Source organism: Carassius gibelio, chromosome A15 (genome assembly GCF_023724105.1).
Source record: "Carassius gibelio isolate Cgi1373 ecotype wild population from Czech Republic chromosome A15, carGib1.2-hapl.c, whole genome shotgun sequence".
Classification (NCBI taxonomy): Eukaryota; Metazoa; Chordata; class Actinopteri; order Cypriniformes; family Cyprinidae; genus Carassius; species Carassius gibelio.
The window spans coordinates 6724876-6749964 of NC_068385.1; the positions used below are offsets into that span (position 1 = coordinate 6724876).

The 25089-nt window shown below is 37.6% G+C and overlaps 1 protein-coding gene across 1 annotated transcript; it reads left to right on the top strand.

Annotated features, from left to right (window-relative positions):
* The first annotated feature begins 2038 nt into the window (after positions 1-2038).
* Positions 2039-15118, top strand: LOC128028580 (melatonin receptor type 1B-A-like). The gene is made up of 2 exons (XM_052615844.1): positions 2039-3132; positions 12212-15118. The coding sequence occupies exons 1-2, from the start codon at positions 2934-2936 to the stop codon at positions 13078-13080; spliced, it is 1068 nt and encodes a 355-aa protein (XP_052471804.1). The 5' UTR covers positions 2039-2933; the 3' UTR covers positions 13081-15118.
* The last annotated feature ends 9971 nt before the right edge of the window (positions 15119-25089 follow it).

Below are 25089 nucleotides of genomic sequence, written 5' to 3' on the forward strand. Positions count from 1 at the left end.
AACGATACAGACGCACACACTCAACCGAAGAGTCGCAGCCAGCAGTGCTTTCTAAACGGTAAACACCCCCTTTATTCAGAGCGGTGGTGTCGTGGGTGTTCAAAAAATAATCATTCAAACAGCTGGCACTGGACTGATTTGAGTAGGCACATTTCTCTGCCATATCTGTATTTGTAAACAGAAACAAAATATGTGTGTGTACCTGTATGTAAATCTGTCCCTATTTCTCCTTTAACTTTTAAACATACACAAATACATAAAATATGTGATTATGGCAATCCATACATCGCTCTTTCATCATGAGCGTAAAGTTTTGATGTATTTCTATCATTGTGGAAAGATTTATTCAAACCTCACAGGGCTAAATTTATTTCAGTGTCTCCATGATTTATCCATATCCTTGGTTTAATTTAGTCATAGTTAATGATATGCTGGAACCCTTTTTTCCCATGCTGCAAGGAAATTCACATGGTGAAGCTGTGTTAAACTTGGATAATTTTCATTTCTGACTCAGGTGGTGGCATCCTCAGGGGTGGCACGGACCCCCGCCCCGTCACACTGCTGTCAGACATGCTCTCTCTGCAGTGGTTGTGCCCTTAAATGAATTGTGACAGAGCGGGTAACTTTTCTTTGGAGTGGCTCCCTGTGTCATACTTCTCCACCCTCTCTCATTTCAGCTGCTATTCGTCTGCACCATAGAAATAGGACAGACTTGATGAAAAAAAAACACACTTTTATCTGCTAGAAGCCAGGAAAAGTTCAGGTTAATCAAATCCAGTGGCATAGGTTTCAATTGATCACTTGCAAGGACACATCTACTCTTAAAAACTTATTTTAAACCATAGTAAATAAGTAAACATTGTAGTTTTGAAAATTGGATTTTTTAGCCGTGTTTATGAGCTCTTCAAGAGCCATAGCTCATTTTTAGCAGGCACGACTCCAGCGCTAGGTCATGGGGACTCTCAGGATGGGCCGACTGTTGGGAGAAGTGAGTGGTGAGGTGGTTGCCAGGCTGCTTCATGAATTTATTATATTCAGTGTTGTTTAAAAGTATGTGTAGTCTCAGTTTTAAACAATGCTTCAGGCGGTATGCCCACGGACCACCTACAGTCCGTTCACACACCATGTATTGTGTGTTGCAAACAAAACTGGATGGCACTTTCTCGACCTAAACTCTAATCTGATTGGCTGACTTCTACTCCATCTTGGAACAAAGTTTACAATATATGAGGAAGAGATAAGAACTGAGCAGAACTGAATATTTTGAATAATGTCTCAATTTACTGTATTTTCTGTCACTCAACATTTTCTGCCTGTGTTTTTTAACAATCTGAGATTGCTATACTAGGTTATTTATTTTCCCCCACACATGTCTATTATTAACATATGAATTAATTTTAGATGAACCCACCCCTATGGCACAAATAAATGTGACAGATCATTTTGCATGTCACTTAGATTCTTCACCCTGTCAAAGTGAATGATTTATGGATAGAAAAACTGCAAAAATGTCTAAAGCACTGGGGGCAGGGCTTTAACTCCCAGCATGCATTGCTGTTTGGGAATATTGGAACAACATATTCTTATATTTAATTCGCTAATACTAAGTTTAGTTAGATGTTTTTGTATTTTATTTTTTTTTCTCATTACATTGCATACAGGTATTTATATATTTTAAGCAAGTTAGACCCATCATCCACCAGTTATGGTAATAAATGGCGTTCTTGTAAATTAATTTTGTCTTTTTAACAGCTTGAGTTCACTGCTCCTTACAATGGCTTTTAATTATTTAAAAGAGGCGATATGTTAAAGAGACATCTTTATTTGCTCTGTGGTAATTTTACTACAGATTTATCTGATATAATGTATTAAGATAAATTCTTGGTGTTTGGTGATGGTTGTGGAAGCTGATCAGCAAGCAATCAGTGAGAAAACGCTGCAAGGCCTTTTAATTCAAACCCGTTGTGGCAGGACGCCCTCACGTGCACCTGCGCGCTCTCAGTTCAAGTTCAGACGCACGCGGAGGCTCCCTGAGCGAGTGAACGGAGCAGCTGTAAACAGCGGTGGCGCGCGCTCGCGGATTTCGGTCCTCAATGAGGAGAGCGCGAGAGACCGGTCGTGCGGAGCGGGTCGAAGGAGACGACTCTCCGGCTGGACTTAACCGAGAACTGGACCGGAAACCGCTCGCTGAGGGACGTCGCTTTTGAAGCGGCAAAGCACGGAATTACTGCTCAGAAATGCTCGTTTTCTAAGTTGGATTCTTTCATTTAACGACAGTCTTGCCCCCTCAAACACGAAGACCATCGTAGACAAAAAAAAAATAAGCGTTTTTTAACCACACACACTTGTGCCAAAACCAGTCACACATTGCACTTTATGGTTTGACACTCCCCAGACGGGAATTCGACAGAAACGGGAGCCCATCATCTGATCTCACGCATCGGATTCCGTCGCCACCGAGTGAGTGAATTAATGAATAAATAAAGTCTGACTGACTGGACAGAGCGGCGAGCCGACGCGTCACACGTTTAACAGCCTTTTGACGCCTCTTAGCTCAAGCCTCGATGTAAGGCAAAAGGATGAAGAATTGGACGAGGAGGAAGAGGGTTGAATTCACGCCAGCGTGATTCTTCAGTCATCAATGGGAATACCGGAGACTTTCTCGTGCGTCTCTGCGCTCTCACCGTGAGCGAGTTTTAAAAGAGCGCGCGGCGAGGGAGAACGAGCACTGTGAAGTTGAACATATTTAATAATCAAGTGGAAAAAATGTTTTTATGTGGCTCATGAATGAGAAAACAATGCGCGTCACCGAGCTCCCCAAGGCTCGCTGAGAATGTGGGAATGTTTAATTGTTGACGAGAATGAAGATGGCAGAGGCTTCGTGAGAAAGATACCGAGCGTGTTTTTGTGAGAGAGGGTGAAGTTCATTCGACATGCCCGAGAATGTCTCCCTCATCAGGAACCGGACGGAAGTCGGGCAGGGTCGCGCTTGGGGTGGCGGAGCGGGCGCGCGGCCAGCATGGGTCGTCATGGTGCTCGCCGGGGTGCTGATCTTCACGAGCGTGGTGGATGTGCTCGGTAACGTGCTGGTGATCATCTCGGTGCTCAGAAATAGGAAACTGAGAAACGCGGGTGAGTGAGTGAGTGCGCGCGCTCATCCAACATTAATTAACGGAGACATGAGGGGATGCTCGCACATGACCCGTTCTTGCATTCAAAACAGCTGAACGCAAGGTAACGGAAACGCATTCCTAGACTCCGTTTCCAAAGTTAAACTACAATGCAAAACGATTTAAAAATCGTCCCTGGTGAACGACCCTTAAAAGTAGACTATCATTCACTGGCTCATGTCCTCATGACAATAAGTTATTAGGATAATACGCGTATGACTCATTTGCAGGTTCAGATGAGGGTTATTAATACTGTCATCAGCTGGCGTGCATGTGTTCCCGTGAGAAATTCAAGAATAAACCTAGTGCTTCATTCACAGGGTTACCAGCCATTCACGTGTACACTCTGCCCTGAGCATGAATGACAATACAAATCTCATACTAAAAGATGACAATTGGTCTTAAATCATTTCCAGTGATTTCCATCAACCGTCCTGCATGCATACAGCATTTGAGTCTCTGTATTTGATCCTTTAATTCCTTTCATTGCCTTTAAATCAGAAAATGTGGAAATTATTTCATTTATTTGTTTTTGACACATCTGTCATTCATTGCTGGTGAACCCATTCATTATTTAGTTTGTTCATTCATTCAGTGTTCATTGAACAATATGTTTCATGGACACTATAGGGATGTTACATAACACACAGATATGGAAGACTGTTAGAGCCAGAGAATAACACTGTGCACTCAAGGCTGATACTTTAACGTACATTTGAAGAGAGTTGTGGTATGCTTATGAAGATGACAAATGTATGTTAGGATATTTAATTTAAAAGGCAGTCCTTTGGTGTACATCAATAATTTACACACACACATACACACACACACATACATATGTGTGTACCTGAGATTGAATGCTGGGGTGTGAATTGAATGTCTGAAACAGCAATAGCTCAGATTTACCACCAGCATTTATCACTTGTGTGCTTGCTGTGTTGGTGTGAGTGAGTGTGAGAGAAAATGCAAAGCAATTACAGTTAATTTCACTCAGAAAAAACATTTTATTGGAGTACCTCATTCATTAATGTGAAGTACCATATGGTTTCAACTGATAGATTTTCATTTGCATTGTTTTCATTATAATCTGGCAGTGCTTTCCCAGTCTCAAGCTTCACGTAGCTCTGATCTCTTCATATTGTGAAGTGTACAAAACTTTAAAAAGCATGTTCATTCTCTAAAAGAAAGAATCTAGTATGTATTTAGAAAAAAGGGGACAAATTGAGATGTGAGAGAGTGAATGCATAAGCAAAGGACAATGTAAAAATAAAATGTTTTTTTTTTTTAATTACAGGGTTGTTTTAAAATATGATTTTGTTCTGTCTATAATTAGCTTGATCTGACCTCAGAATGCTGAAGTTCTTGCCCTGTTGCCTCTGTGATGTCTTAAAGGTCAGTATGGTTTTAAAATGCATTATTTTAGATTACACAGGAAAAATAAAACTGTCAATGGCAACATAAAAAAGACTGAAAAAGAGAGAATAGGTAAACAGATTTTAACTGCAGTATCTCCAAACATGCAGTCCGTCTCAAACCATTCACTAGTGCTGTGTTATTAGGTCAGGGTTTATATGTCGGCTGTGTTCTTTAATAGTCATCTGTAATATGGAGAGTGTGAGAGTGAGAACAGAGAGCATGCAGCAAGGGAAGAGACATCTTTTCTATGCATGTCATTGTGTCTTTGGAGATTTTTGACATTTTCTTATCTTGAAATGTGCAGGTGGTATCATCCGATCACTGTTTTAACAAATGTACCCGTTCACCAGCACGACCCTGCACTCCAGCTTTCAAATAAAACTTGTTGTCTACATAAGGATGTAGAGAGAGACCGAAATGACAGAAATGCTGCAGTCATTCCCCTCTAAACACTTCCTTTCACTCTTATTCTTCATCTCTATCATGCTTTCAGTCCAGTCAGCTGTTAAAGTCGTAAGTGTTGAGCTGGTGTTTATTCAGACAAATAGATTTGGTCCGTGACCTCTCATGTTATGGGCATCTGCTTGTGTTTGGTAGAGTATATTTGTGTACCACAAGGTGACATTCAGTGTCTCATTAGCATAGAGTTGATGAGCTTGCTGGTGCTCTATATAGATACTCAAAGGGCATGCAATAAATGTTGCCCTTGACTTTGACCTGTGATGATTAAGGAAACACTTGTATCTGAGCTCTCAAATGATGGCACGAGTGCCTTTTTGTTCTTTTACATGGCCAGCTTTGGGCTGTGTCCAGTTGAACTGCAGGAGAAGTGAAGTATTGATTAATGCATCAAATCTGTTTAGTTTTTTCTAAAGGTTCCTATTGCTGTGCAGTTCCGGAAAGAATGGCATCCTGTTGGGTCTGGGTAAACCTTATGCAAATGAGATGACAAAACCACGCCCCTTCTGTCCAGCTGTGTTCCATCACACCCTGGCGGCCTTGCAAGAGGAAAAGAAAGTGATGTGTTTAAGACATTTTTCTTGTAAAGTTGAGGGTCATATCCCTGAAGAGCAGTACAGGCCATTCAGATGATTGATGACAATGTTTCCCGAAGCATTGAACTATGTGGAGTGAAGCATTAATCGGATAGTTTTAAATGGAAAACTTTCTTCTTCAGAGGATCTTTTGGGAAAAAAGTGTGGGTTTTTTGTAGATACAATGAATGTACAACACTTGTCAAAAGTCATTCGGCAAGTCATTTCTTTTTGCAGTAATTGTAAGGACTTTTCTGTTAGCTTAAAAGCCATGACACACAAATCAACAACAAATAAGGGTTTTTCCAGGGTAAAAATGGTCTTTGATGGTAGCTGATGAACATAGTTATTCATGCACACAGTATAAAGTACTCCACTATGTGAACTGTGTCCCAATAAATCCAAAATAAATGCAAAATATACAGTTTGTCATATCCTGTTAACATGCATTGGGACACATATGACCCTAAGTTTTGTTTTAAATGTCTTACAGTGACAGTAATTTCTTCATTTTTGTCAAGAGGAATGCAAAATCCAAAATTCTGTCCATGCATTTACATATGAGCTTCTTATGCTTTCACTGAGAAAACAAATATTTTAACTAAACCAAAAAAAAAGTCCTTTTAACTAAACAATGTCTTTCAGGGCTCATAGTCCAAACGTGCTTAGTTAAAGAAAATGTATGGATTATCATGTTTACTCAAAATTTCTTGAGAGAGGAGTATTATTTATTCTATTTTTACCAAAAAATGGGGCATTATGGAGTGCTAAACACTCTCAGTAATGTCTGTTTGGTTTTGGCATTGATACTCGTAGCTGCAGGGTGCCTTTGCACAGAAGGTCCACAAGTGAGACTCATAGAAGTCATAGTCTGCGTCCAAAATTGCACACTCTTGAGTAGGTACTTTTTTGAATAAGTAATAACTTCAAGACTGCAAAAAGAGTACATTGTATATAGTATGAATGTGTGTAGTATGATTGTAATGTGGACGTACTTTATTTGCCATGTTCTCATTATCATGTGACCTTTTACTGTATGGTCTCATTGGATGGTAAAGTGTCCATCATATGCACACTTCAGAATCTCTCTGGACATTGTAGGTCATCTGGGTACTTTTTGCTGTGAATTTGGACACATTTGTCACATACTGTTTTTCACCTACTCTATAGAAGGGAAGTATGCGATTTTGGATGCAGTCATAAAGTTGCAGGAAATACCAAATATGGACTAAGACATTCATCTATTGCTGTAGTTGAATAAAATGCAGATAGAGATGTTTTGAATGATGAAACATGATGGCAATAAACATGATTGCCTAAGAATACGGCCTAAGAATACGGTATATTTATAATTAAGTGCTAATCAACATCCTCTGGATCACAGTATAGAATTCTATCAAATAATATACTTTGTCTCATTCAATTATAAAATTGGATCGGAGAAAGAGGTTATTTTAAACACTTGACTGATGTTGTAGTTAATTTTGGAGCAAACAAGTTGTGATTTAATGCTATGCTAAGCTAATATGCTAGCCTAGCCCCATGGTTGCCAGAATGTGATTTATATTTTATGATTCATTTGAAAATCGAATCAGCATAATATTTCTTTTTTAAGAAGGTCATTTCATACAGAGGCAAAAAAGGTGAAGTGAGAAGTCTGATCAAATTAATGAGGAATAAAACAGCGTGACTAGACGAAGGCATTCACTCCTGCAGTCATCAACATGCGCTCCACATTGCCATCACAAGCACAGCAGTCATCTACATCACCCAGTAATCACATTAAATGATCAAATAAACCTTTGGCAGCTGCCAAAATATTAGGGTCTTGAAGCAGCTGCCACTGATGAAACGGCATTCAGACGTCATATTGCGCATGCGCAGCTTCAGCTACTACTTTTTGAAGTTCTGCTGTAACGTCTACTACAGGAGAACAGAAGGTTTGCCGTAGTCATTACAATGTGACAGATTAGTTAAGTAAATGTTACATTTTATGGTATATAACAGTGCAATTGCTTCAGTTTATGAATCTCCATCGTACAATAGATAATAATTTAATGGTAAAATTAATCTTGGGTTTCTTAATGATTTTTATGTTCTGGACTTCGGCTGTGTAACCACTTACTTCCAGTAGGCATAGCCATTCCATTCACAGCTGTTGCTTAAAGCCCTTATTATCAATGCAGGAAAACCCGTGTGTTGCATCTGGGCTAAAAAGTTGCACTTTTATACATATCAACTATCATATATGTTTGAGTGGTAATAGTCTAAATTTGTCATTCAAAAAGCGAAACCGAAACCAGGACTGCTGATATACAAACCGTTACCAAAGCAGCACTGCCTTACCATTTTGAATATCTGAATTTTGTGCATCCTCTTAACTTTTTCATTTGCACACTTTCATCACTTTTCACTTTTCTTCCCATGCACTGGTTCACTGACCTGAACAGCTAATCTGAGTAATCTGTCTCCCCAATTGTCCGATGCCGATTCAACACGCTCATTGGCCAAAGATGCAGATGCTCGACCACAGCCTGGTGTTTGCTGCCAGCTGCCAGTCAACTTGGTGTGTCATGGCCTCTTGTAACTTTTTGCTGTGCACACTTGAGATAACCCAGCGATCTTGTAAAATCACAGCGAGAGGAGGCTCTTTGTCATTTCTGCAAAGAAGCATAAGCGGTCAGAGTTTAGGAGCTGTAAAAGTGATTGGTGCGTTTGGAAATGTAGAGGTCGAAGTGTAAAAGTTTGGAATGGAACACAGGCTGCAGAGGTCAGTCAAAAACAGCATCAGTGTCAACGGAGACCGGCCACGTCAGCGACGCGCAGTGAAACGTGATCCGTAGCTGACAAAGAAAAATGTTGCGTTTTCTACATGAATGTGTGTGTGAGTGTGTGGCTATTTTATTCAAAACACTTTGATCATCCAACAAAGCCGTTCTATTATACACACACCCACTAAAATTTCCTCAGATACAGGGTTATTGGTGCCAAGTGAGATTACAAAGTCCCTGGGGACATTGCCACGCACTTTAGACCCACATTCATTTATCTTATGCACACACACACACACACACACACAGTTAGGTAAAAGAGATGTAGTACTGTGCTAGAACCCTTCATATGTGTTTTTACCTAAAGTGATTGAGTTAGTGAAGTCCTCGTTAGTTTGGGGTCATTAGAGATTTAATTAATATTCATGTTGACTAAGCAGCACTACTCTTGGTTGCTGTCATTAATGGTTGTGTGTGTGTGTGTGTGTGTGTGTGAGCATTCTCTGTTATGCTGTTTTTAATTAAAGCCTTTGTGTGTGCTTATGTGTGGAAGAGAGAAACCCGCAGGAAACTTTAAATGCTCAGAGGTATGTGGCTCAAAAAAAAAAAACCTAATGGAGTTTTTATGTGTGTCTCATTTCAATATCCCCTTCCTCCTAGAATTTTCTGCATGATGCTAAATTAATTTAGCTGTTACTCGAGCAAATCTGACCACAGTTTTTTTCTGACCACAAGACATTGTTGAGCTCTTTTCTGAAACGAGATGTGATTTTTTAATGTCAGTGGTGCCTAGGAGAAAGCATTAATGAGTTCCATTGGTGTGGATTGACATTTAGGCAATTGGTGGCCAAGACCATGATACTGAGTTTCTAGATTTAATATTAACCTGTTTTAATCATAGGCTTGAACACTCATGCCATACATTGTATTATGCTTTAATCAGCAAGAAAATACATGATTATTCGTTCAATTCTCAGCCTATTTTTTCACATGTATAAATGATTCAGAAGACATTTCCACCTTTTCCAATCCTTTGCCAATTGTAAGTTACTGTATTCAACTGCTTTTGTTATTTTGAATATGAATTTGAATGCTATTTGAATTCAGCATCTTCAAATGAGGTAATATTGGGTAAATCGGCAGAATTAATTTTTCAAGATGCGTGATGTAAACGTGTTGACTATCGACATGACACATGACAGTCTTCTGTTTCTTCTAGATTATGGATGAATGGTTGCATTCGTTTTGAAGTACCAACTTTGAGGGTACCCGTCCAATTGTATGAATGAGTTGGATTATTGTAAAATGTAAAAAAAAAAAAAAAAAACATATATATATATATATATATATATATATATATGTATCTATGTGTCATTGATATCATAGGAGCTTCTGCTGTAACAGCTTTAGCTGCATTCTGGGACCACAGTAAAAAAATAATAATAATAATTCCATGAATTTTTTCCATACTCTCATTTCTCTTACAGATTCACATGCATCTCTCTCTGTGTTTTGTGGGATGCTTTTAAAACTTTATATTCTCTCCTTGTCTTCACTTCTAATCCCTATTAGCGTTCTTGTTTCTAAAGTAGGGAAATGTTCTCTCAAATCATGGCAAGCATTTTACATTTTTATACAAAGTGACTTTGCATTGAAGATATACAGTTCATTTGTTCACAGAGAACTGAATTCTGAAATATACTGAGTATGATGGTTTTGGTAAACAACATCGATGTAATAAGTAAGTGGTACAATCATTTAAAAGCAGGGGCCAATGTGTTTTTGAGTGTGAAGGCAGCAGTTCAAAAATTCATCTGTTTAGCAAACAGACTTAATGTTTTTCCAAATGTCAAAGCCCAGAATCCCACAGGAAGCATCTGTGTATCTGGCACACTATTCATCTCCTGAACACTTATTCCTCACACCAGTATGCAGCAGGATCACAGAGGTAATGAGCGCAAGTGTGTGTGTGTGTGTGGTGCTCTACTAAAGCCGATTTTTATTTGTTTCTTTGCTCAGGCATCTCTGTCGAGCTAAACTCTGTTTTCAGGTTCAAGAGCATGCATTCTGGCCCAGTTTCTGAATGAGAGATTAGACCAAATTTCTCTCTCAGAAAGCCTTTCGACGTTCCAATTAAAACATTTAAAAGTCCAGCTGATTTTTTTCCTCTTGCCTGTTAATCTTCTTGTGAGAAAGGTCGAACGAGAGGGAAGGCAAATTGAGTTGTAATAAATGAGAGGAAAAGAGATGGATCAGAAATCAGAAATGGTGAGAGATATTGACACGGAGCGAGAGAACGATAGCAGACACTGATGGATCCAAATGAGAAAGATAAAAAAATTAAAAAGAAGAGAGCGCGTTAGATAAGGGGAAATGGGCGGCTGTGAAAGTTGACAGCAATTTGTGTTGAGCTTAAATCATTCCATTTCTGGCGACATAAGCGACCATGCAATGCAGTGTGGGCTTGTGCTATGATGCAACAATTTGAAAAGGTTTACATTTATGCAAATGAGCATCAATGGAATTTAAACAGTGTCAGAAAGTGCCATTGTAAGGGTGTTTGAATGAATCGAGCATCAGTCATTTGCATGAGGAAGAGATTATTAATTCTTTCTATATGAACTCTCTTTTGCAGATGCATTCAATTGATATTAACTGAATGCATGTATCCATTACAAAAACTATTTCAGTTCTGTAACGCATTGGTTTAGGCATAAAAGTGTGTGTGTGTGTGTGTGTGTGTGTGTGTGTGTGTGAGAGAGAGAGAGAGAGTGTACAGTACTATGTTGGATTCAATATGAACTCCATCTTTTCTTTAAATGCTTATACAACCTGATCTGTGGAGAAAACCTCAACTCCCAACAAACCAGTACACAACACATGCATCAACTGGTAAACCAAGCAAACGTGTGGTGTCGGTGACACTGGGTGTAGAGGAGAACTCCGTGTCACAGACAACGCACTTAATCTAATGGAGCTGAACTTTGTGTGACCCAAACAGGCAAGATACTACAGTGTCTGAGCCTGTCCTACACACACACACACACAAATGCTCCCACACTCCCAGACATGCAGTATGTCAACAACAGTTCAGGTGCTGTTATCAAGTTACCCTTCTTGTGTCTTTGTGTTCTACGTTTGTAAAAATGTATATAAAAAATACATTCATTTTATCTCTAGTGGCAAAAAATGCTGCATCAGTGTCATGATTTCATGAAAAAACAAATGTCGAAATCTGAAGCACCTCATGTATTTTTATTGGAATCAGTTTTTAACAGTTGTACTTAACATGAAATTGCTGTTCTGACACTGAAAAGCCCTGTCATTGGTTTAAATCTAATTCCACACAGTTATATATTAAACACATATTTTTTAATCTAGATGTTAGTAGCTACACTACTGTCCATTACATGTCAGGAAGTGGTTTTTTTATATATAAATCAAAACCTTTATTCAGCAAGTATGAAATGTTTCTTGAGCATCAAATCAAAATGATTTCTGAAGGACCATGTGATGCTGAAGACTAAAGTAACAATGCTGAAAATTCAGCTGTGCATCATAGCAATATATTTTTATGTGTATTTTAATCAGTAGTGTAGTTACAGTACTTGACTATGTCTTACTGTTGTTGCCATTTCCAATTAGCTTGTTTTTATATAATGTAATAGTCAAGTCTTTGAAGCTGTTTTAATGTCATTTTGAGTTTTTACAACTTAGAAACTGGTAATTATAGTAATTTTGACATGATCTGAATGTAACAAAACAGTTCACCTTACTCTAATGCCATAACTTGGGTCTTTTTTTTCTGTGTGTGTATTAGGTAATGCATTTGTAGTGAGCCTGGCTTTCGCCGATCTCCTGGTGGTTTGCTATCCCTACCCTCTAGTCTTGCATGGCATGCTGCACGCGGGCTGGTTGCCTGGGGAGTTGGAGTGTAAGGTCAGCGGCTTCCTGATGGGTGCGAGCGTCATCGGCTCCATCTTCAACATCACCGCCATCGCCATCAACCGCTACTGTTTCATCTGCCAGGCCAACACCTACGAGAAAATCTACGGCCGCGCAGGAACCCTGGCGCTACTGATGTTAGTCTGGGTGCTCACCGCCATCGCCATTCTTCCAAACCTGGCACTGGGGTCGTTGACGTACGACCCTCGCGTTTATTCATGCACCTTTAGCCAGACAACAAGTGCAGGCTACACCATTGCTGTAGTGACCGTGCATTTCCTGCTTCCTATCACGGTAGTAACGTTCTGCTATCTGAGGATTTGGGTGCTGGTGCTCCGTGTGAGGAGGCGGGTCACAACTGACGTCAGGCCACGCCCCCGTCCGGGTGAGTTGCGCCACTTCTTGACCATGTTTGTCGTCTTTGTGCTGTTTGCCGTCTGCTGGGCGCCGCTGAATCTGATTGGCTTGGCTGTAGCGGTGGACCCGCCCCGTGTAGCACCCTTGGTCCCCGATTGGCTGTTTGTGGTGAGTTATTTCATGGCATACTTTAACTCCTGCCTGAACGCCGTAGTGTACGGACTGCTCAATCAGAACTTCCGCAGAGAATATCGAAGAATACTTCTGTCACTTTGTAAGCCACGCCTCTTCCTGCAGGAGACATCAAGGGGCGGGACTGAGCGCAGCAACAAACATTCACCTGGCAACAACAATAACGATGATCAGCCCAAAGCGAACACAATATAACTTACCAACTATACATTTAATTGTTCAAAGATATCAAAGAAAGAATGCTGCAAAAATATTATAAATTGTGTCCTCTAATATTTTGAAAATGTCGTTTTTATGTCTCACTTTAGATACCACCCCAATACCTCATTTGTTAGAAACCATACAATTATAATAATCCTCAGTATTAGAATAGTTAATTACATCGCACAAGTATTACAATCACATTCAATTAATGCATGCTAATGATTGAGAACAGTGCAATAAATCATTACCACACAAAAGGTGCGAGCTTGAGAAAGACAAAGACCGCAGAACATGTTCATCTTCTCCAAACAAGCGCCCCTAGAAAATAACTTATTTCTCACTATTAGTTGGAGGCTGTTTTTTCCATCCATCCATAAATTCTCACATAACAGATCTCTCACAAGAAGACAGCACCAGGAGGACTCACAGTTTCACAAGTGCTTCCCTAATGATATAACAATATTAAAGAAACGCTCCCTGAATGCTTACACATTTGTGACCGTTCAGCACCTTGACATACGTTTTCCCAGCACTCCAATAGTGTTAGCGCTTTTGGCACTGTAGAACCTCCCCTAGTGCTATGCAACCAATTAATTTTAAACTCAACGGAGAAAGTGTAAGACTAGGACTCCCTTAGGTTTGCAGCAAAGTTTATCCAAATGTTCCCCAAAACACTGCAGCATCATTCTTGTAAAACTCCCCTATTGCTATGCAAACTCAACTTGAGCAACTCCCACCGCTGCATTCATACGAACACTGTTGAATTCTCCCTATAATCTTCCCACAAAATTCCTCTTCTAGGTCTGTGGATGCAGTCCTATGGGAATATGCCAAACTGCTGCATGAACATGTTTTTATATTCTCTATAGGTTTAAAAACATTATACGCTCCCTATGTCTTCATGTGCACCAGAACACATCTGCACATTCTGCACGTTATGCCACACTTACATCGAATCCATTAACAGGGTTTAAATGGGTTCAAAAACACAATCTAAAAATATAAAAAATAATGAGCATAGGGCTTCATATTTATTTAACACCATGAATAGACTATTTGTCAGGATCTTTAATTTCTTAACAGTCTGATTTATAAAAATATTAATAAGACAAAAGTTGAAATAATCTTTATTAATATACCTGCTTTAATATACTAGCATGTGTCAATTTATATTTTATATATACACACTTCAAGATGCCAGTCAATCAAACCACAAAATTAAAGAAGGACCAATTCTTCATGAAATACATTTGATAGCTTAGATATACTGTATGATCAATTCATACAGATACAATCATTTATAGATAGTTAGAAAGTTAAAACTCAGTCATATTAGTGACTAAAATTACATTTTAGTATTTAGTAGTTTCACTTAACAAATAATGTAAGTTTTACTTTGCTTGCCCAGTACTAGTTGTCTGTCTGTCTGTGATGATAAGCAATGGGCTCTGGATGTTACCATTTCACGAAGAATGCACTTTGTGTTCCACTGCGCCGCTTTTGAATAATTTTTGAAAACCGAAATCTTTGATTCTACCTTCTGAGTGTCTTGCACATGCGCTCCCTGTTTTTAAATTGGTGTGTATGATTAACTTTTAAAGCACAAGTCGAGATCCTGCAATATTTTCCACGTCACTGAGCTGTGTTTTGCGCATTTAAAAGCAAAAAAGCGTTCTGTGTTAATGGCCTCTTGTGGCATCTTATGTCAGCTCTCCGCAGTTTTAAAGCCCGCCGACTAGGGGTGGAACGGTTCAACTTTTTCACGGTTCGGTTTGTTTCACGGTTTTAGAGTCACGGTTTCGGTATGGTTCAGTATTTGCTATGTTTTATGGAGAAACTATACTTTAAAAGAAAATCTATCCAACTATGACCAACAGCACAAATAAATACAATAGAGTAAAGATACAAATAAAACAAACAGTGATTTTCAGGGTTTTTTTTTTAGGGAGGTCTAGCATTATTTTTTTACGTACAGAAATTGAATAAACTAATCAAATGTAAAACAGCATCACATATTTGACTGTATAAATTAAAGCAGATTTAAGTTGAACCGTGGTCCCAGCGCGTGCCGAACCGTGTGTGGTGAACCGAGCTGTTTGGTTTTTTTCAGCGAACCGTGCGATCCCTACTGCCGACATTTATATAGCCATCTGTTTGGCTGTAAGTTTTAAAGAAACATCATTTACTGAAGAGCTGGACGAGGAAATAATAAAACTGTTCAGCGAAATTGAGTACTTTTAACTTCTTCGCTTTCTAGAGAATGGAATGTTAATATTAGTTTTAATAACACCTTACTAATTAGTCCTCATTTATTCCTGACATCCGTTTAAAGAAAAGTTGTAAGTTACTGATTTTTAATGCCTTTTCTTCTGGTGTAATTAATTTTTCGTAATTAATGGGGTCATTTGATATATTTTCATGTTTTTCTTTTTCTTTAGTGTGCTAAGATCTGCAAAGTCACAAAGCTCAAAGTCTCCCACAAAAGGATTTTTTTTTTTTCTTTCGATTAGCGATTTTGGCCAAGATTTGGTCGTCTGAGACAAATTTTGAGAATCCTAAAAGATTCCTATAATCCTAGGCTATTATCAGCCGATGAAATCAACACGTTAATGTACAGTATGTGTAGAAAATGTGTTTTTTGAACATTAAAGCATGCTAATATGATCTTTAAAAATAGCATCAAATGACCCCTTTAATTTCCACAACTGTGCTCGCTTTTTTCATTATTTTGGAAATGATGTTGCTAAAATATTTTTTTGTCTTTAAAGATTCCACTACAGTGTCAGACTGTGTGTGTATATTCTTTGTGTGTATGTGAACTCTTTAAGCCTCAAAAATGCAAAAACTAGAATCTGCCAAAAAAGACAAACTGACGTGAATTCACTAAAACTTTTAATTTACATTAAAACATTTAACAATCAAGCTCAAAATCCCTCGCTTTAAGCTCCCGTATTTCAGCACTCAAAACCAATTGACATGACCAGACATTGCATTGAGAAAACTCCATTCATCACACATTTTGTGTCTGTTTTTGCATAATTCATTTAGTGTCCCAGGTGCTTAAACAATGTAAAGTTTGCAAATAAACAAGTCACAGACATGGGTTTACTTTTACTCAGTAATCAGTGGATCTTCCAGTTCAGGGTCAGATTTAAGCCTCAAATTTTAAGTACTTCAAAATATGAATACCAGTATCAGTAAAGTTTTAATAGTTTATTCCGAAGAGCTTTTGGCTCCTTTTCAAATGGAGCTTTAATTCTGATTCCAGTGAGTAATAATAAAGCTTTATAAAAGGCAGCAATGCACTTATTTAAATCTTAAGTATACTGCAATCTTTAAAAATCGTATTTTATAATCTTTTGAACCATGGTGCATTTTGGCAGTCTGTAATATTTTTATTCTGTGTGATTAAAAATATATTTCATTTTTGAGTCTTAGTAAATTAGGAAAAATGTTACTCAAACCCAAACACCACATGGTCCGAGAGTGCTAAGGGTGGTAAAAAAAATACTCCTACAAAGAGTTCAAGTTTACCTGGCTGCATTTCAAGTTCTTAGTAAAAAAATGATCAGCTGTGAGTTCATATCAGACCATGTGAAGTGAGGGTTTCGACATATTTAACTGAGGTATTACTACACAATAGGCTGCAGTCACCCATGATTCGAAAGCACAACGAAGATGTTTTTAGAAAGAGAGTGGCGTATTTGTTCTGTTTACAGTTCCAGTATTATCTTAGTAATGGAGTTTATCGCAGGACAGTGAATGACTCCATGTGTCTCTATGCATTTACAACATGTCACACCATCAGTCACCAATATCTTAGTACTCCAACCGAGCGCCCAAGCACTCACATATCGTACTGTTTATATGGGTATCCCTTCTTTTGATTCTGAGTATTTTATATCAGTTTGTCTCATGGGTAACCTGATCTTAGTATTTATGATGAGAGTAGAGTAATCTTAGTAACTTCATTGAGTATCTCACACTTCTTACTGTGGCGAGATCTCATGCTCATTTCTTAGTACCTCTGATGACTACGATGAATAATCTCTGTATTTACGACAAATGGTCATTTAGTAATCTCTTTGTCTTGGTAAACCTGATGAGTGCTGGCATCTTTGTGTCTGCAGTTAGTATTCTTGTCTTGAAATTTCTGATGAGTACTTAAAAATCGAAGAAAAGCTTTTACCCTGTAAAGTGATATTCGCATTGGTGGAATAATTATGATGTGCTTTGCTGAGAACGAAGAAATATATTTATTTGTTATTTATATGAATTATTTTTAAAATAGTTTTTCTTTGTTATTGCTAACCTTATGTACTTTGATACCATTTCCCAGTTTGTGAGCATTCATTTTGATCACTGTAATTGTACTGTATTTAGCTATTTTTGTTTTTTTAGGAAATGAAGACTGAGTACTTCTCTTCGTTTCCACTACATGTACTGAACTGTCTTAAATGAGTTTGCTTAAATGGTTTATGTAAAATGACTATCTAATTTACTTCCAATTTTATTTAAATCTGAATAACCAGAAAGAAAGAAGAAAAAAAAAAACACTGTGCAGATTGTGTTACCTCAAATTAAGTTGAAGCCAATAAATGAAGTAATCTTATCCAACAGGTGCATCTTCTCAGTGTGTCTTAGTACTCGGGTAAGTTCTCTCATCTTAGTAATGCTGCTGTAGTGGTGAACATGAACTGATGTACTACGTTTGTAAAACTTAACTTAGTAAATCAAAGCATTAATCGGGTCAAACTGTTACAGCTCCAGACACTTGTGATATTTCATACCGCAAAATGAATGTGCATGAATGTTGACTGTTTTATTTGAAGTTTTTCAATTTGTGCGCTTAAGGAACAAGGTACCGAGTGATTACTTTTGGACAAATCACGGAGTGATAAATTGCTAAGAAAAAAAACAGACTGATGGGAAAGAAGAGCCAAGAGGCTTTAAAAAATAATGTGACATGGTCTAAAATGAGACTATGATGAGTGCTGGTGTAAGATTTTACATGTTAATAAAACTTATTTTTAAGAAGTGTCCAATTGTGTTTGACTCTTTGTTCATCCGATGGATTTGTGTGTATTCTTAAATAAAGGGCTTTCACGTTTTCTTTTTCCTTTCCCCTCCAACGTCCTTTTCTTGTCAAACGCCTTTTTCCATCATCACTCAATCATGACCTCCCCTTATCACTCACATCACTCTATTTCACCGTTTTCTTTGTCTCCTCATGCATTTTTCTCTTTCTTTGTCAGATCCTATACTTATTTAAGAGTGCTTGCTAAATCAAACATCAGTGTAACTTGGGTAGTGATTTAAACTCCTAAAGGCACACCAAGAACGAAAACTTTAAAGAAAATGACACAGCAACAGCATCACAATAATAAGTACGCACTCCAATTACATCGTTTGTCACTTTAAATGTTCAAGCTCTTTAAAACTAGAAGCTATATCTTTATCGTTATCATTATAGTTTTCATCCTTGTTGTAAACTTCATTAAATAGTGGAGCGTAACTTATCCCAGGGCATTTGTGCTACAGACAGATAAAATTGTGTTTTGTTGAGGAGAGGTGTGCTATTACTTTTCACAGTAATCAGATTTTCATTTGGTAGATTATAAACTGCCAAAAAAAGTCACCAAGGTGAAGGACGATCTAGAATATCAAAGAAGCTTTAGATTTGGGAAACCTATTTTAAAACTATTGAAACCGATAAAATATATTTTATACTTAAAATCTAAAAACTAAAACAAACTAACTAAAATAAAAACATTTAGGATACACCATAATTTGTCTAACGATGATAATAAATGATGGACGGATTTAAATATTCTTCTGCAAAATAAGGATAAACGCTAAATCCCTTCTCAGATATGAAGGTACTAGAATCAGTGAATCATAGTTTGAATCTTTTAATTTATATGAACTGTCTGAGCGAGCCAATTCACTAGAATGAATCAGATTTCCCAACACAATAAGCAGCGAGCTGTTCGAACGAACTGATTCATTAGAATGATTCAGTTGTTTCAATGTTACATTTGAAACCGAGGATCCAATTAAAACAAATCAAATCTCTACGATGAATTGAGTTCCTCTTTAGGAACTTGAGCTGCTTCAGAGATGCTTTGGGAATGCCTCCAGCGTGACAAGCTCTGAATCACGCGTGTAATCTGTCGAATGGATGGGCGAGACGTCATAGGCGGGTGATGTCAGAGACCAGGAAGCTTAAAAGCACATGTGGTTAAGCTTCCTGATCTCTGACGTCATCCTCCTATGACGTCTCGCCCATCCATTCGACGGATTACACATGTGTTTCAGAGCTGGTTACACTGGAGGAATTCGCTGCAGGAATTAATTGCTGTTAAGCTATTGTATGTAGTTTATAGTTGTGGGTATAAGCTTAAAGAAAAAAAAAGCAAATGCATAGCAACTCACCTTAGCAAACGCTTAGCAAAACCCTGGCATTCACATCACAATGCCAGAATGCCGATGTTTTTCTTAAGAAAATGTAAAAATTAAGCTTTCTTTTTCTTGTTATTTTTTTATTCTCATTATCCTTGTATAAATGAGTCTGTCGTATGTGAGCAGCTAATCTGATTGGCCTCCTGCCTGCATAATAACTATCCAAAGTTTCTTCCGAATTCAATCCATTTTCTATGTGGGAGAGAAAGCCACATTCAATCATATCGAGGCAGTGGGAGAAAAAGAGGCGGCATGTGATAACCGAGGTGTACTGACAGTCAGACAGACATAAAAAATAAAGCTCTTGATTTTCCTCGCTCTGATTTATATGCAAATGAAATCTGTCAACAGTTGATATCTTCCAATTGAGAACCGTGGATGTTTGTGTGATTATGCATGAAAGAGTGAACGTGACTGAGAGGGACTCGCCACAATTATATGAAAAATGAATCTCAGATCTGTTAATGAAAGGATAAAGCTCTTTATTTCCCCGAGGGCATTCCTGTAGGACACCTTCAAAAGTTTTAGAAGCTGCACAAACTTCCTGAGTCAGGCTGACTTTCTTAAAGCAGGCACTGACAGGAACTGATTCTGTTAAGCTCAAATTATTACTTTTAAATTATAGCTCATACTTAAGGTTAGGGATTTAAACAAACCCCTTAATCCTAAATATTAAACTTAGGTGTGTAACTCATTTCACACCATTTTATGCTACAGATATGAATGATATTCTACTTTTGTCATGGAGAGGTCTCTGTGTGATCAGACATACAATTTTTGTATGTAAAATAAGTGAAAAAAACCTCACTTTGTCCAAATAAGCAACGACATTCTAACCCAGTTAACAGGGAACATTCTCAGAACTTTGGCTACCGATATGGTAAAGGTTGTCTCAAAGGTATTAACAAACATTCTTCAAGTAACATTAATAGAATGGCTATTCAAAGCTATTTGGTATTTATTACAGTTTTTCAAAACTTTAGCACAAAAGCATTATTTATGCTTAGTTCATGGAACCTTTTTAACCAAGAAAAAACACTCCTTTTATGTCTGCAAAATGATAAAATTGTCCCTTAACATGAAGAAACGATGAAAAAAAAAGAAACAGCAGTTCTTAAAACATATTTTTGTTAGCTGGGAAAATACTCCAAACACTTACTTGAGCAATGCCTTAGAAATGACTCACAAATTACATTTAACACACACACAAAAAAATTGTGGTTTTAATTATTTATTTATTTATTTATTATATATATATATATATATATATATATATATACACACACACACACGTATGCAAGTATGAAAGCTGATTAACAGAACTGTTATATGTGATTAATCATCAACAACATAATTTACAGTAATGAACTTACATTTGCACAGACAGTAAAAAATATGTCCAGGTGAACTAGACGTTACATGCTAGTCTGATTTTTTTAACTTACCTTAAAGTGCACTAAACTTAATGCAATTACCTGTAACTCTAAAACATGGAAAAATTCTGTATAATAAGAGTAACAGTAGTTACACTTTAAAGACAGTTGCATATTATGTGTTTTATATTAATGCGATTTTACTCGCATTAAAACATTCTTTTTATCTGCAGTGTTTAACTGTTAAACATTCCAGTTGAATTTTCCCGCCTGTAGAATATTGAGGCGTGTCATCTTCCGAAATCATAATTTAAGCTCCATCTCTTCACATGTGACCGTTTGTTGTACGTCAGGCGAATGAGTTATGAGCGTTTGTCTCAGTCTCTGTGCCACACTGAACTTCAGCTCTTACTCCAGACCATTACGAGGGTGAAAAATGACAGTCTTCCAGACTTCTATCTGCTGAACCTGCCCCAGGTCTCGTTTCAGACTTCTTGCGTGTGTGTGTGCTTAAAGGACCAATCCACGGTGACCTCTGTATCATCATCAGTAGTGACGCGGTTATTATGGGCTGTCTGCCATGTGTGCTGTGAATGATGACGCCTTTGCTGCGAAAGCAAAAATGTCTCATCCGGTCATATATTCTGATGGAATGTTTCAGCAGGGTCGTGCTCGGCCTCATCTAACAATTTGGCAATGTTTGCAAGTGGCCTATTTTATTTCTGGCTCTAGCGCCGCATCCTAACCAGATGTGATAGAGCGATAACACACTCTCTCTCTCATGTAAATCTGCTTTTGTCCTAAACAGCCGCAACAAATTTAATTTTGTTGCTTGGTTTACATCTGTTTTATCTCTAAATCTCATTGGTCAACAATAATGTTCCACATAACTATACTTCAAACATCATCTGAAGTCTTACTGATCCAGTTTAACTCAATGGTATTTTGTTTCCAGCGGTTCTTTGGTGAGTAAACATAAGTGTAATTTAAATTATTTAATTATTGAATCTATATGTATGTATGGATTGTAAATCAGAAACCTAAATAACGTTTTTAGGATTTTCCAGAACCAATTGTGCGGCTTTGAAATTGCCCCATCCATTCTCTAATGAGTTTTCTCAAGGTAACAAACCTCCTGTGAAATTCTGAGAAATTGTTGAACATGTGCTTTATCAACAAAACGCCTCGGGAAAGAAGGTGAATATTGCCTTCAAGTAGAAAAATGCATAAAACATCAGTTCTTCTGTTGTTGCTCTTCAAAGCTTTGAAGGTTTGAATAGAAGCTCAGGTGAAGTGATTAGCTGAACACACAATGGCTGGGCTTTCAAAGGGCTCGATGTGCTCTACTCAATTCACTGCCAAGGTCCCTACAACAGGGCTGCTGGGATTTTATCCTCTGATTGACTTTTGACTTAAGAGCTTGGAATTTACCTTCCTGGTAAGCTAACACTCAATAATCAATGACAAAACAATCACATTCTCATGCACACACATGCATGAGCATCTTTGTTTTGTTTCTGCTAGTTTTTTTTCAGTAGAGTCCCTATGAAATAGTCACTATCAACAATGTTTAAGAACTCAACTTGGGCTCAGTTCTGTTCGATTAGTTTAAATGTCCTAATCTAGTGCTTGAAAATAGTAAAGACAAACAGATTAGAAAGTGTGAACAAATGTACCTTGTTGTCCATAAAGGAGGATCTCGAACATTAGATTCAACCCAAGCTTCCCTCCAGATTATGTAATTAAAAATAAAGATTAAAAATGAAGGCAGTTTGTCGGAATGCTAAAAGAATTGTCACAGGAGTAAGTAGTGCGTGCTGCGTGCATGCATTTGCATTGTGATTGACACATACTAAATTTATAATCTCCTCATGAGCTTTCATTTTGAACTTCATTATGATTTATTACAGATAAGGGGAGTGTTAATTATATGCAAAACTTGCCACCACGATGCTAGACAGTTCTGGTGGTTGCAAAGTGGGGTGAAGGGAAGTTTAAGGGGGTGTTTACATGACACCATCTTCAACTAAAAATTGGAAATTTCTTCATGCATTTTGGTGGTTAATCGCTTTTGTGGATCCGTGCAGAGTAAAACTTTTCAGTTTTATCCTAATAAATAATAAAACCTCAAGGATTATTATTAAAGGTACATGATATTTAAGGTACGTGCAATGTGTAATGAATAGTTGAGCAGTGGTTTCACTGGGAAAATCTTCCTTAAAGTGCCCTGAATGATCTCTGGCGGTGTGGTGTGATTACAAACTGGTCCTGACTGTGGAGAAGTCTCTGACCCGTCTGATTAAAACAGCGATTGTGATCAGCCTTATGTTTAACCAAAGCTCTGACCTCTGTGACAGATGCCATTGTTGGCACGATAAAGGTCTGCAAATGGCACAGCCGTGATCAAAGCCCTAATGAAAAAGTGGTCAAAAGAAAGTCATATTAGAAGTTCTTACCTGAGTCGCAGTAACTTTGAGAAACGTGATGACATTGCATATCTTCAGTTTAGCTCCCTGCAGGCAGCCTTTGGGAAAACCTGACACTTAACCTGAATAACACTGGTGTGTTTGAGAAGAAAATAAAGTGTATATGTATTATTATAGAATGCACATATAAGCATATGCATGTGCTAGAAATAGAGCTGTGTATGCATTTCACTCTCTTTCTTTCTCTGTCCTTTGAGAAACCAGTTATAAAAGTGCATTTATACCAGTAAATAAGACTCAAACAGAGATACAAGAGCAAGGATGTTAGCGCTTTCAAATATCATATCTTGTAATTTTACCATTTTTGTTTTTTTAGGTTATAAAGAATAAGATGCATCATCTTGGACATAAATTACATAGCTATATTAAGTCATATTATGGCTGCGTTCAGTGTGCATAATGTTTGTACTATTTATTCCAGCATTCGAGATCAGGATTAGTTTAACAAATCATAGTGTGTTGGAAACAATGGCTGGGTGTGAAATCAAATAGATTGTTGCAGAGTAAATTGTAAATATAATGTCAGTATGTTTTAATATCCTGCATATTTTAATGCATATTTTAATCTTTATTTAATCCATATTTTATTTCAACATGCTGACAGTTGCAAATTAACGCAAACAGTGTTAAAGGTGTCAGTCTCCCAAAACTGGCATACTTTCTTACTACACACTCAAAAGAACATACTTTCCAATCATGCACAAAATAAGAAAGTGTGAAAAAGAACAGTGGAATCCAAAAATCTGAAACCACTTGTGCATTTTTTCAATCAACTTGTACAAAGAGTCACATGATCAATGACAGTTGTTTACTTTTTAAATTTGATTAGTGAAACAGAAATAGTATTGTTTTAAAGTATCACTTTACATCATGTCTTTTATTTTTATTATAGAAAAAAAAAACTGTTTAGGTCAGCAGCTGTGGTTGCCAATGTAAAATGTAAATGTAAAAAAAAAAATTATTTTGCAGAATACCATGTAAATTATCCAGTTTAAAACTGTAATTTACACATCAATACAACAAGCAATGATAATAAGCCTTTAACATATATAAAAACTGTTGAAAAATAAAACAAACAAAGAAAAAGCCGATCGCTATAAGTTCCGCCTCCATCAGCTGACAGGTGCGTCAGAGCACGTCACCAGGGAGCGCCAAATTCAAATAAACTACTTTCGCCTGTCTGTTATTCATTATTTTTTGCCGGTGGATCATCTCATTCTGTTTGTGACACTGAAAGCTGCTAAACCGTGTTGTTTTTTTACTACCAAGACGCAGTTTCCGACCATAACGGACGCAAACAGTCTTGTCGCTGGAGAACTGAAACGTAAACAAAGGAATTATGATCCATATTACAAGGTTATTGCTTCGTTGGACTAAACGTGCTCCAAGAGATGTCGTTCAGTGGACCCTTACCTTCCTAACTTTACAGCTGTGGATGTGTTTATGACTCGTTATTACGACGGATCTGGTATGTACAGCGTTTCTAATGTTCATGTTTGTATGTGTACAGCTTACACAAATGTAGCAAATACAGTCTTTATAAGCTTTCCATTGGAAAACCGCGATCGGTCGTCGATGCTTGAGGCTTAGATGTTTATAATGATACATAGTTTGTCAAGATTCAATTTGTCCCGTTTCATTTAATCTATTCATAAACACTGACACGTGCGAGTTGAGAG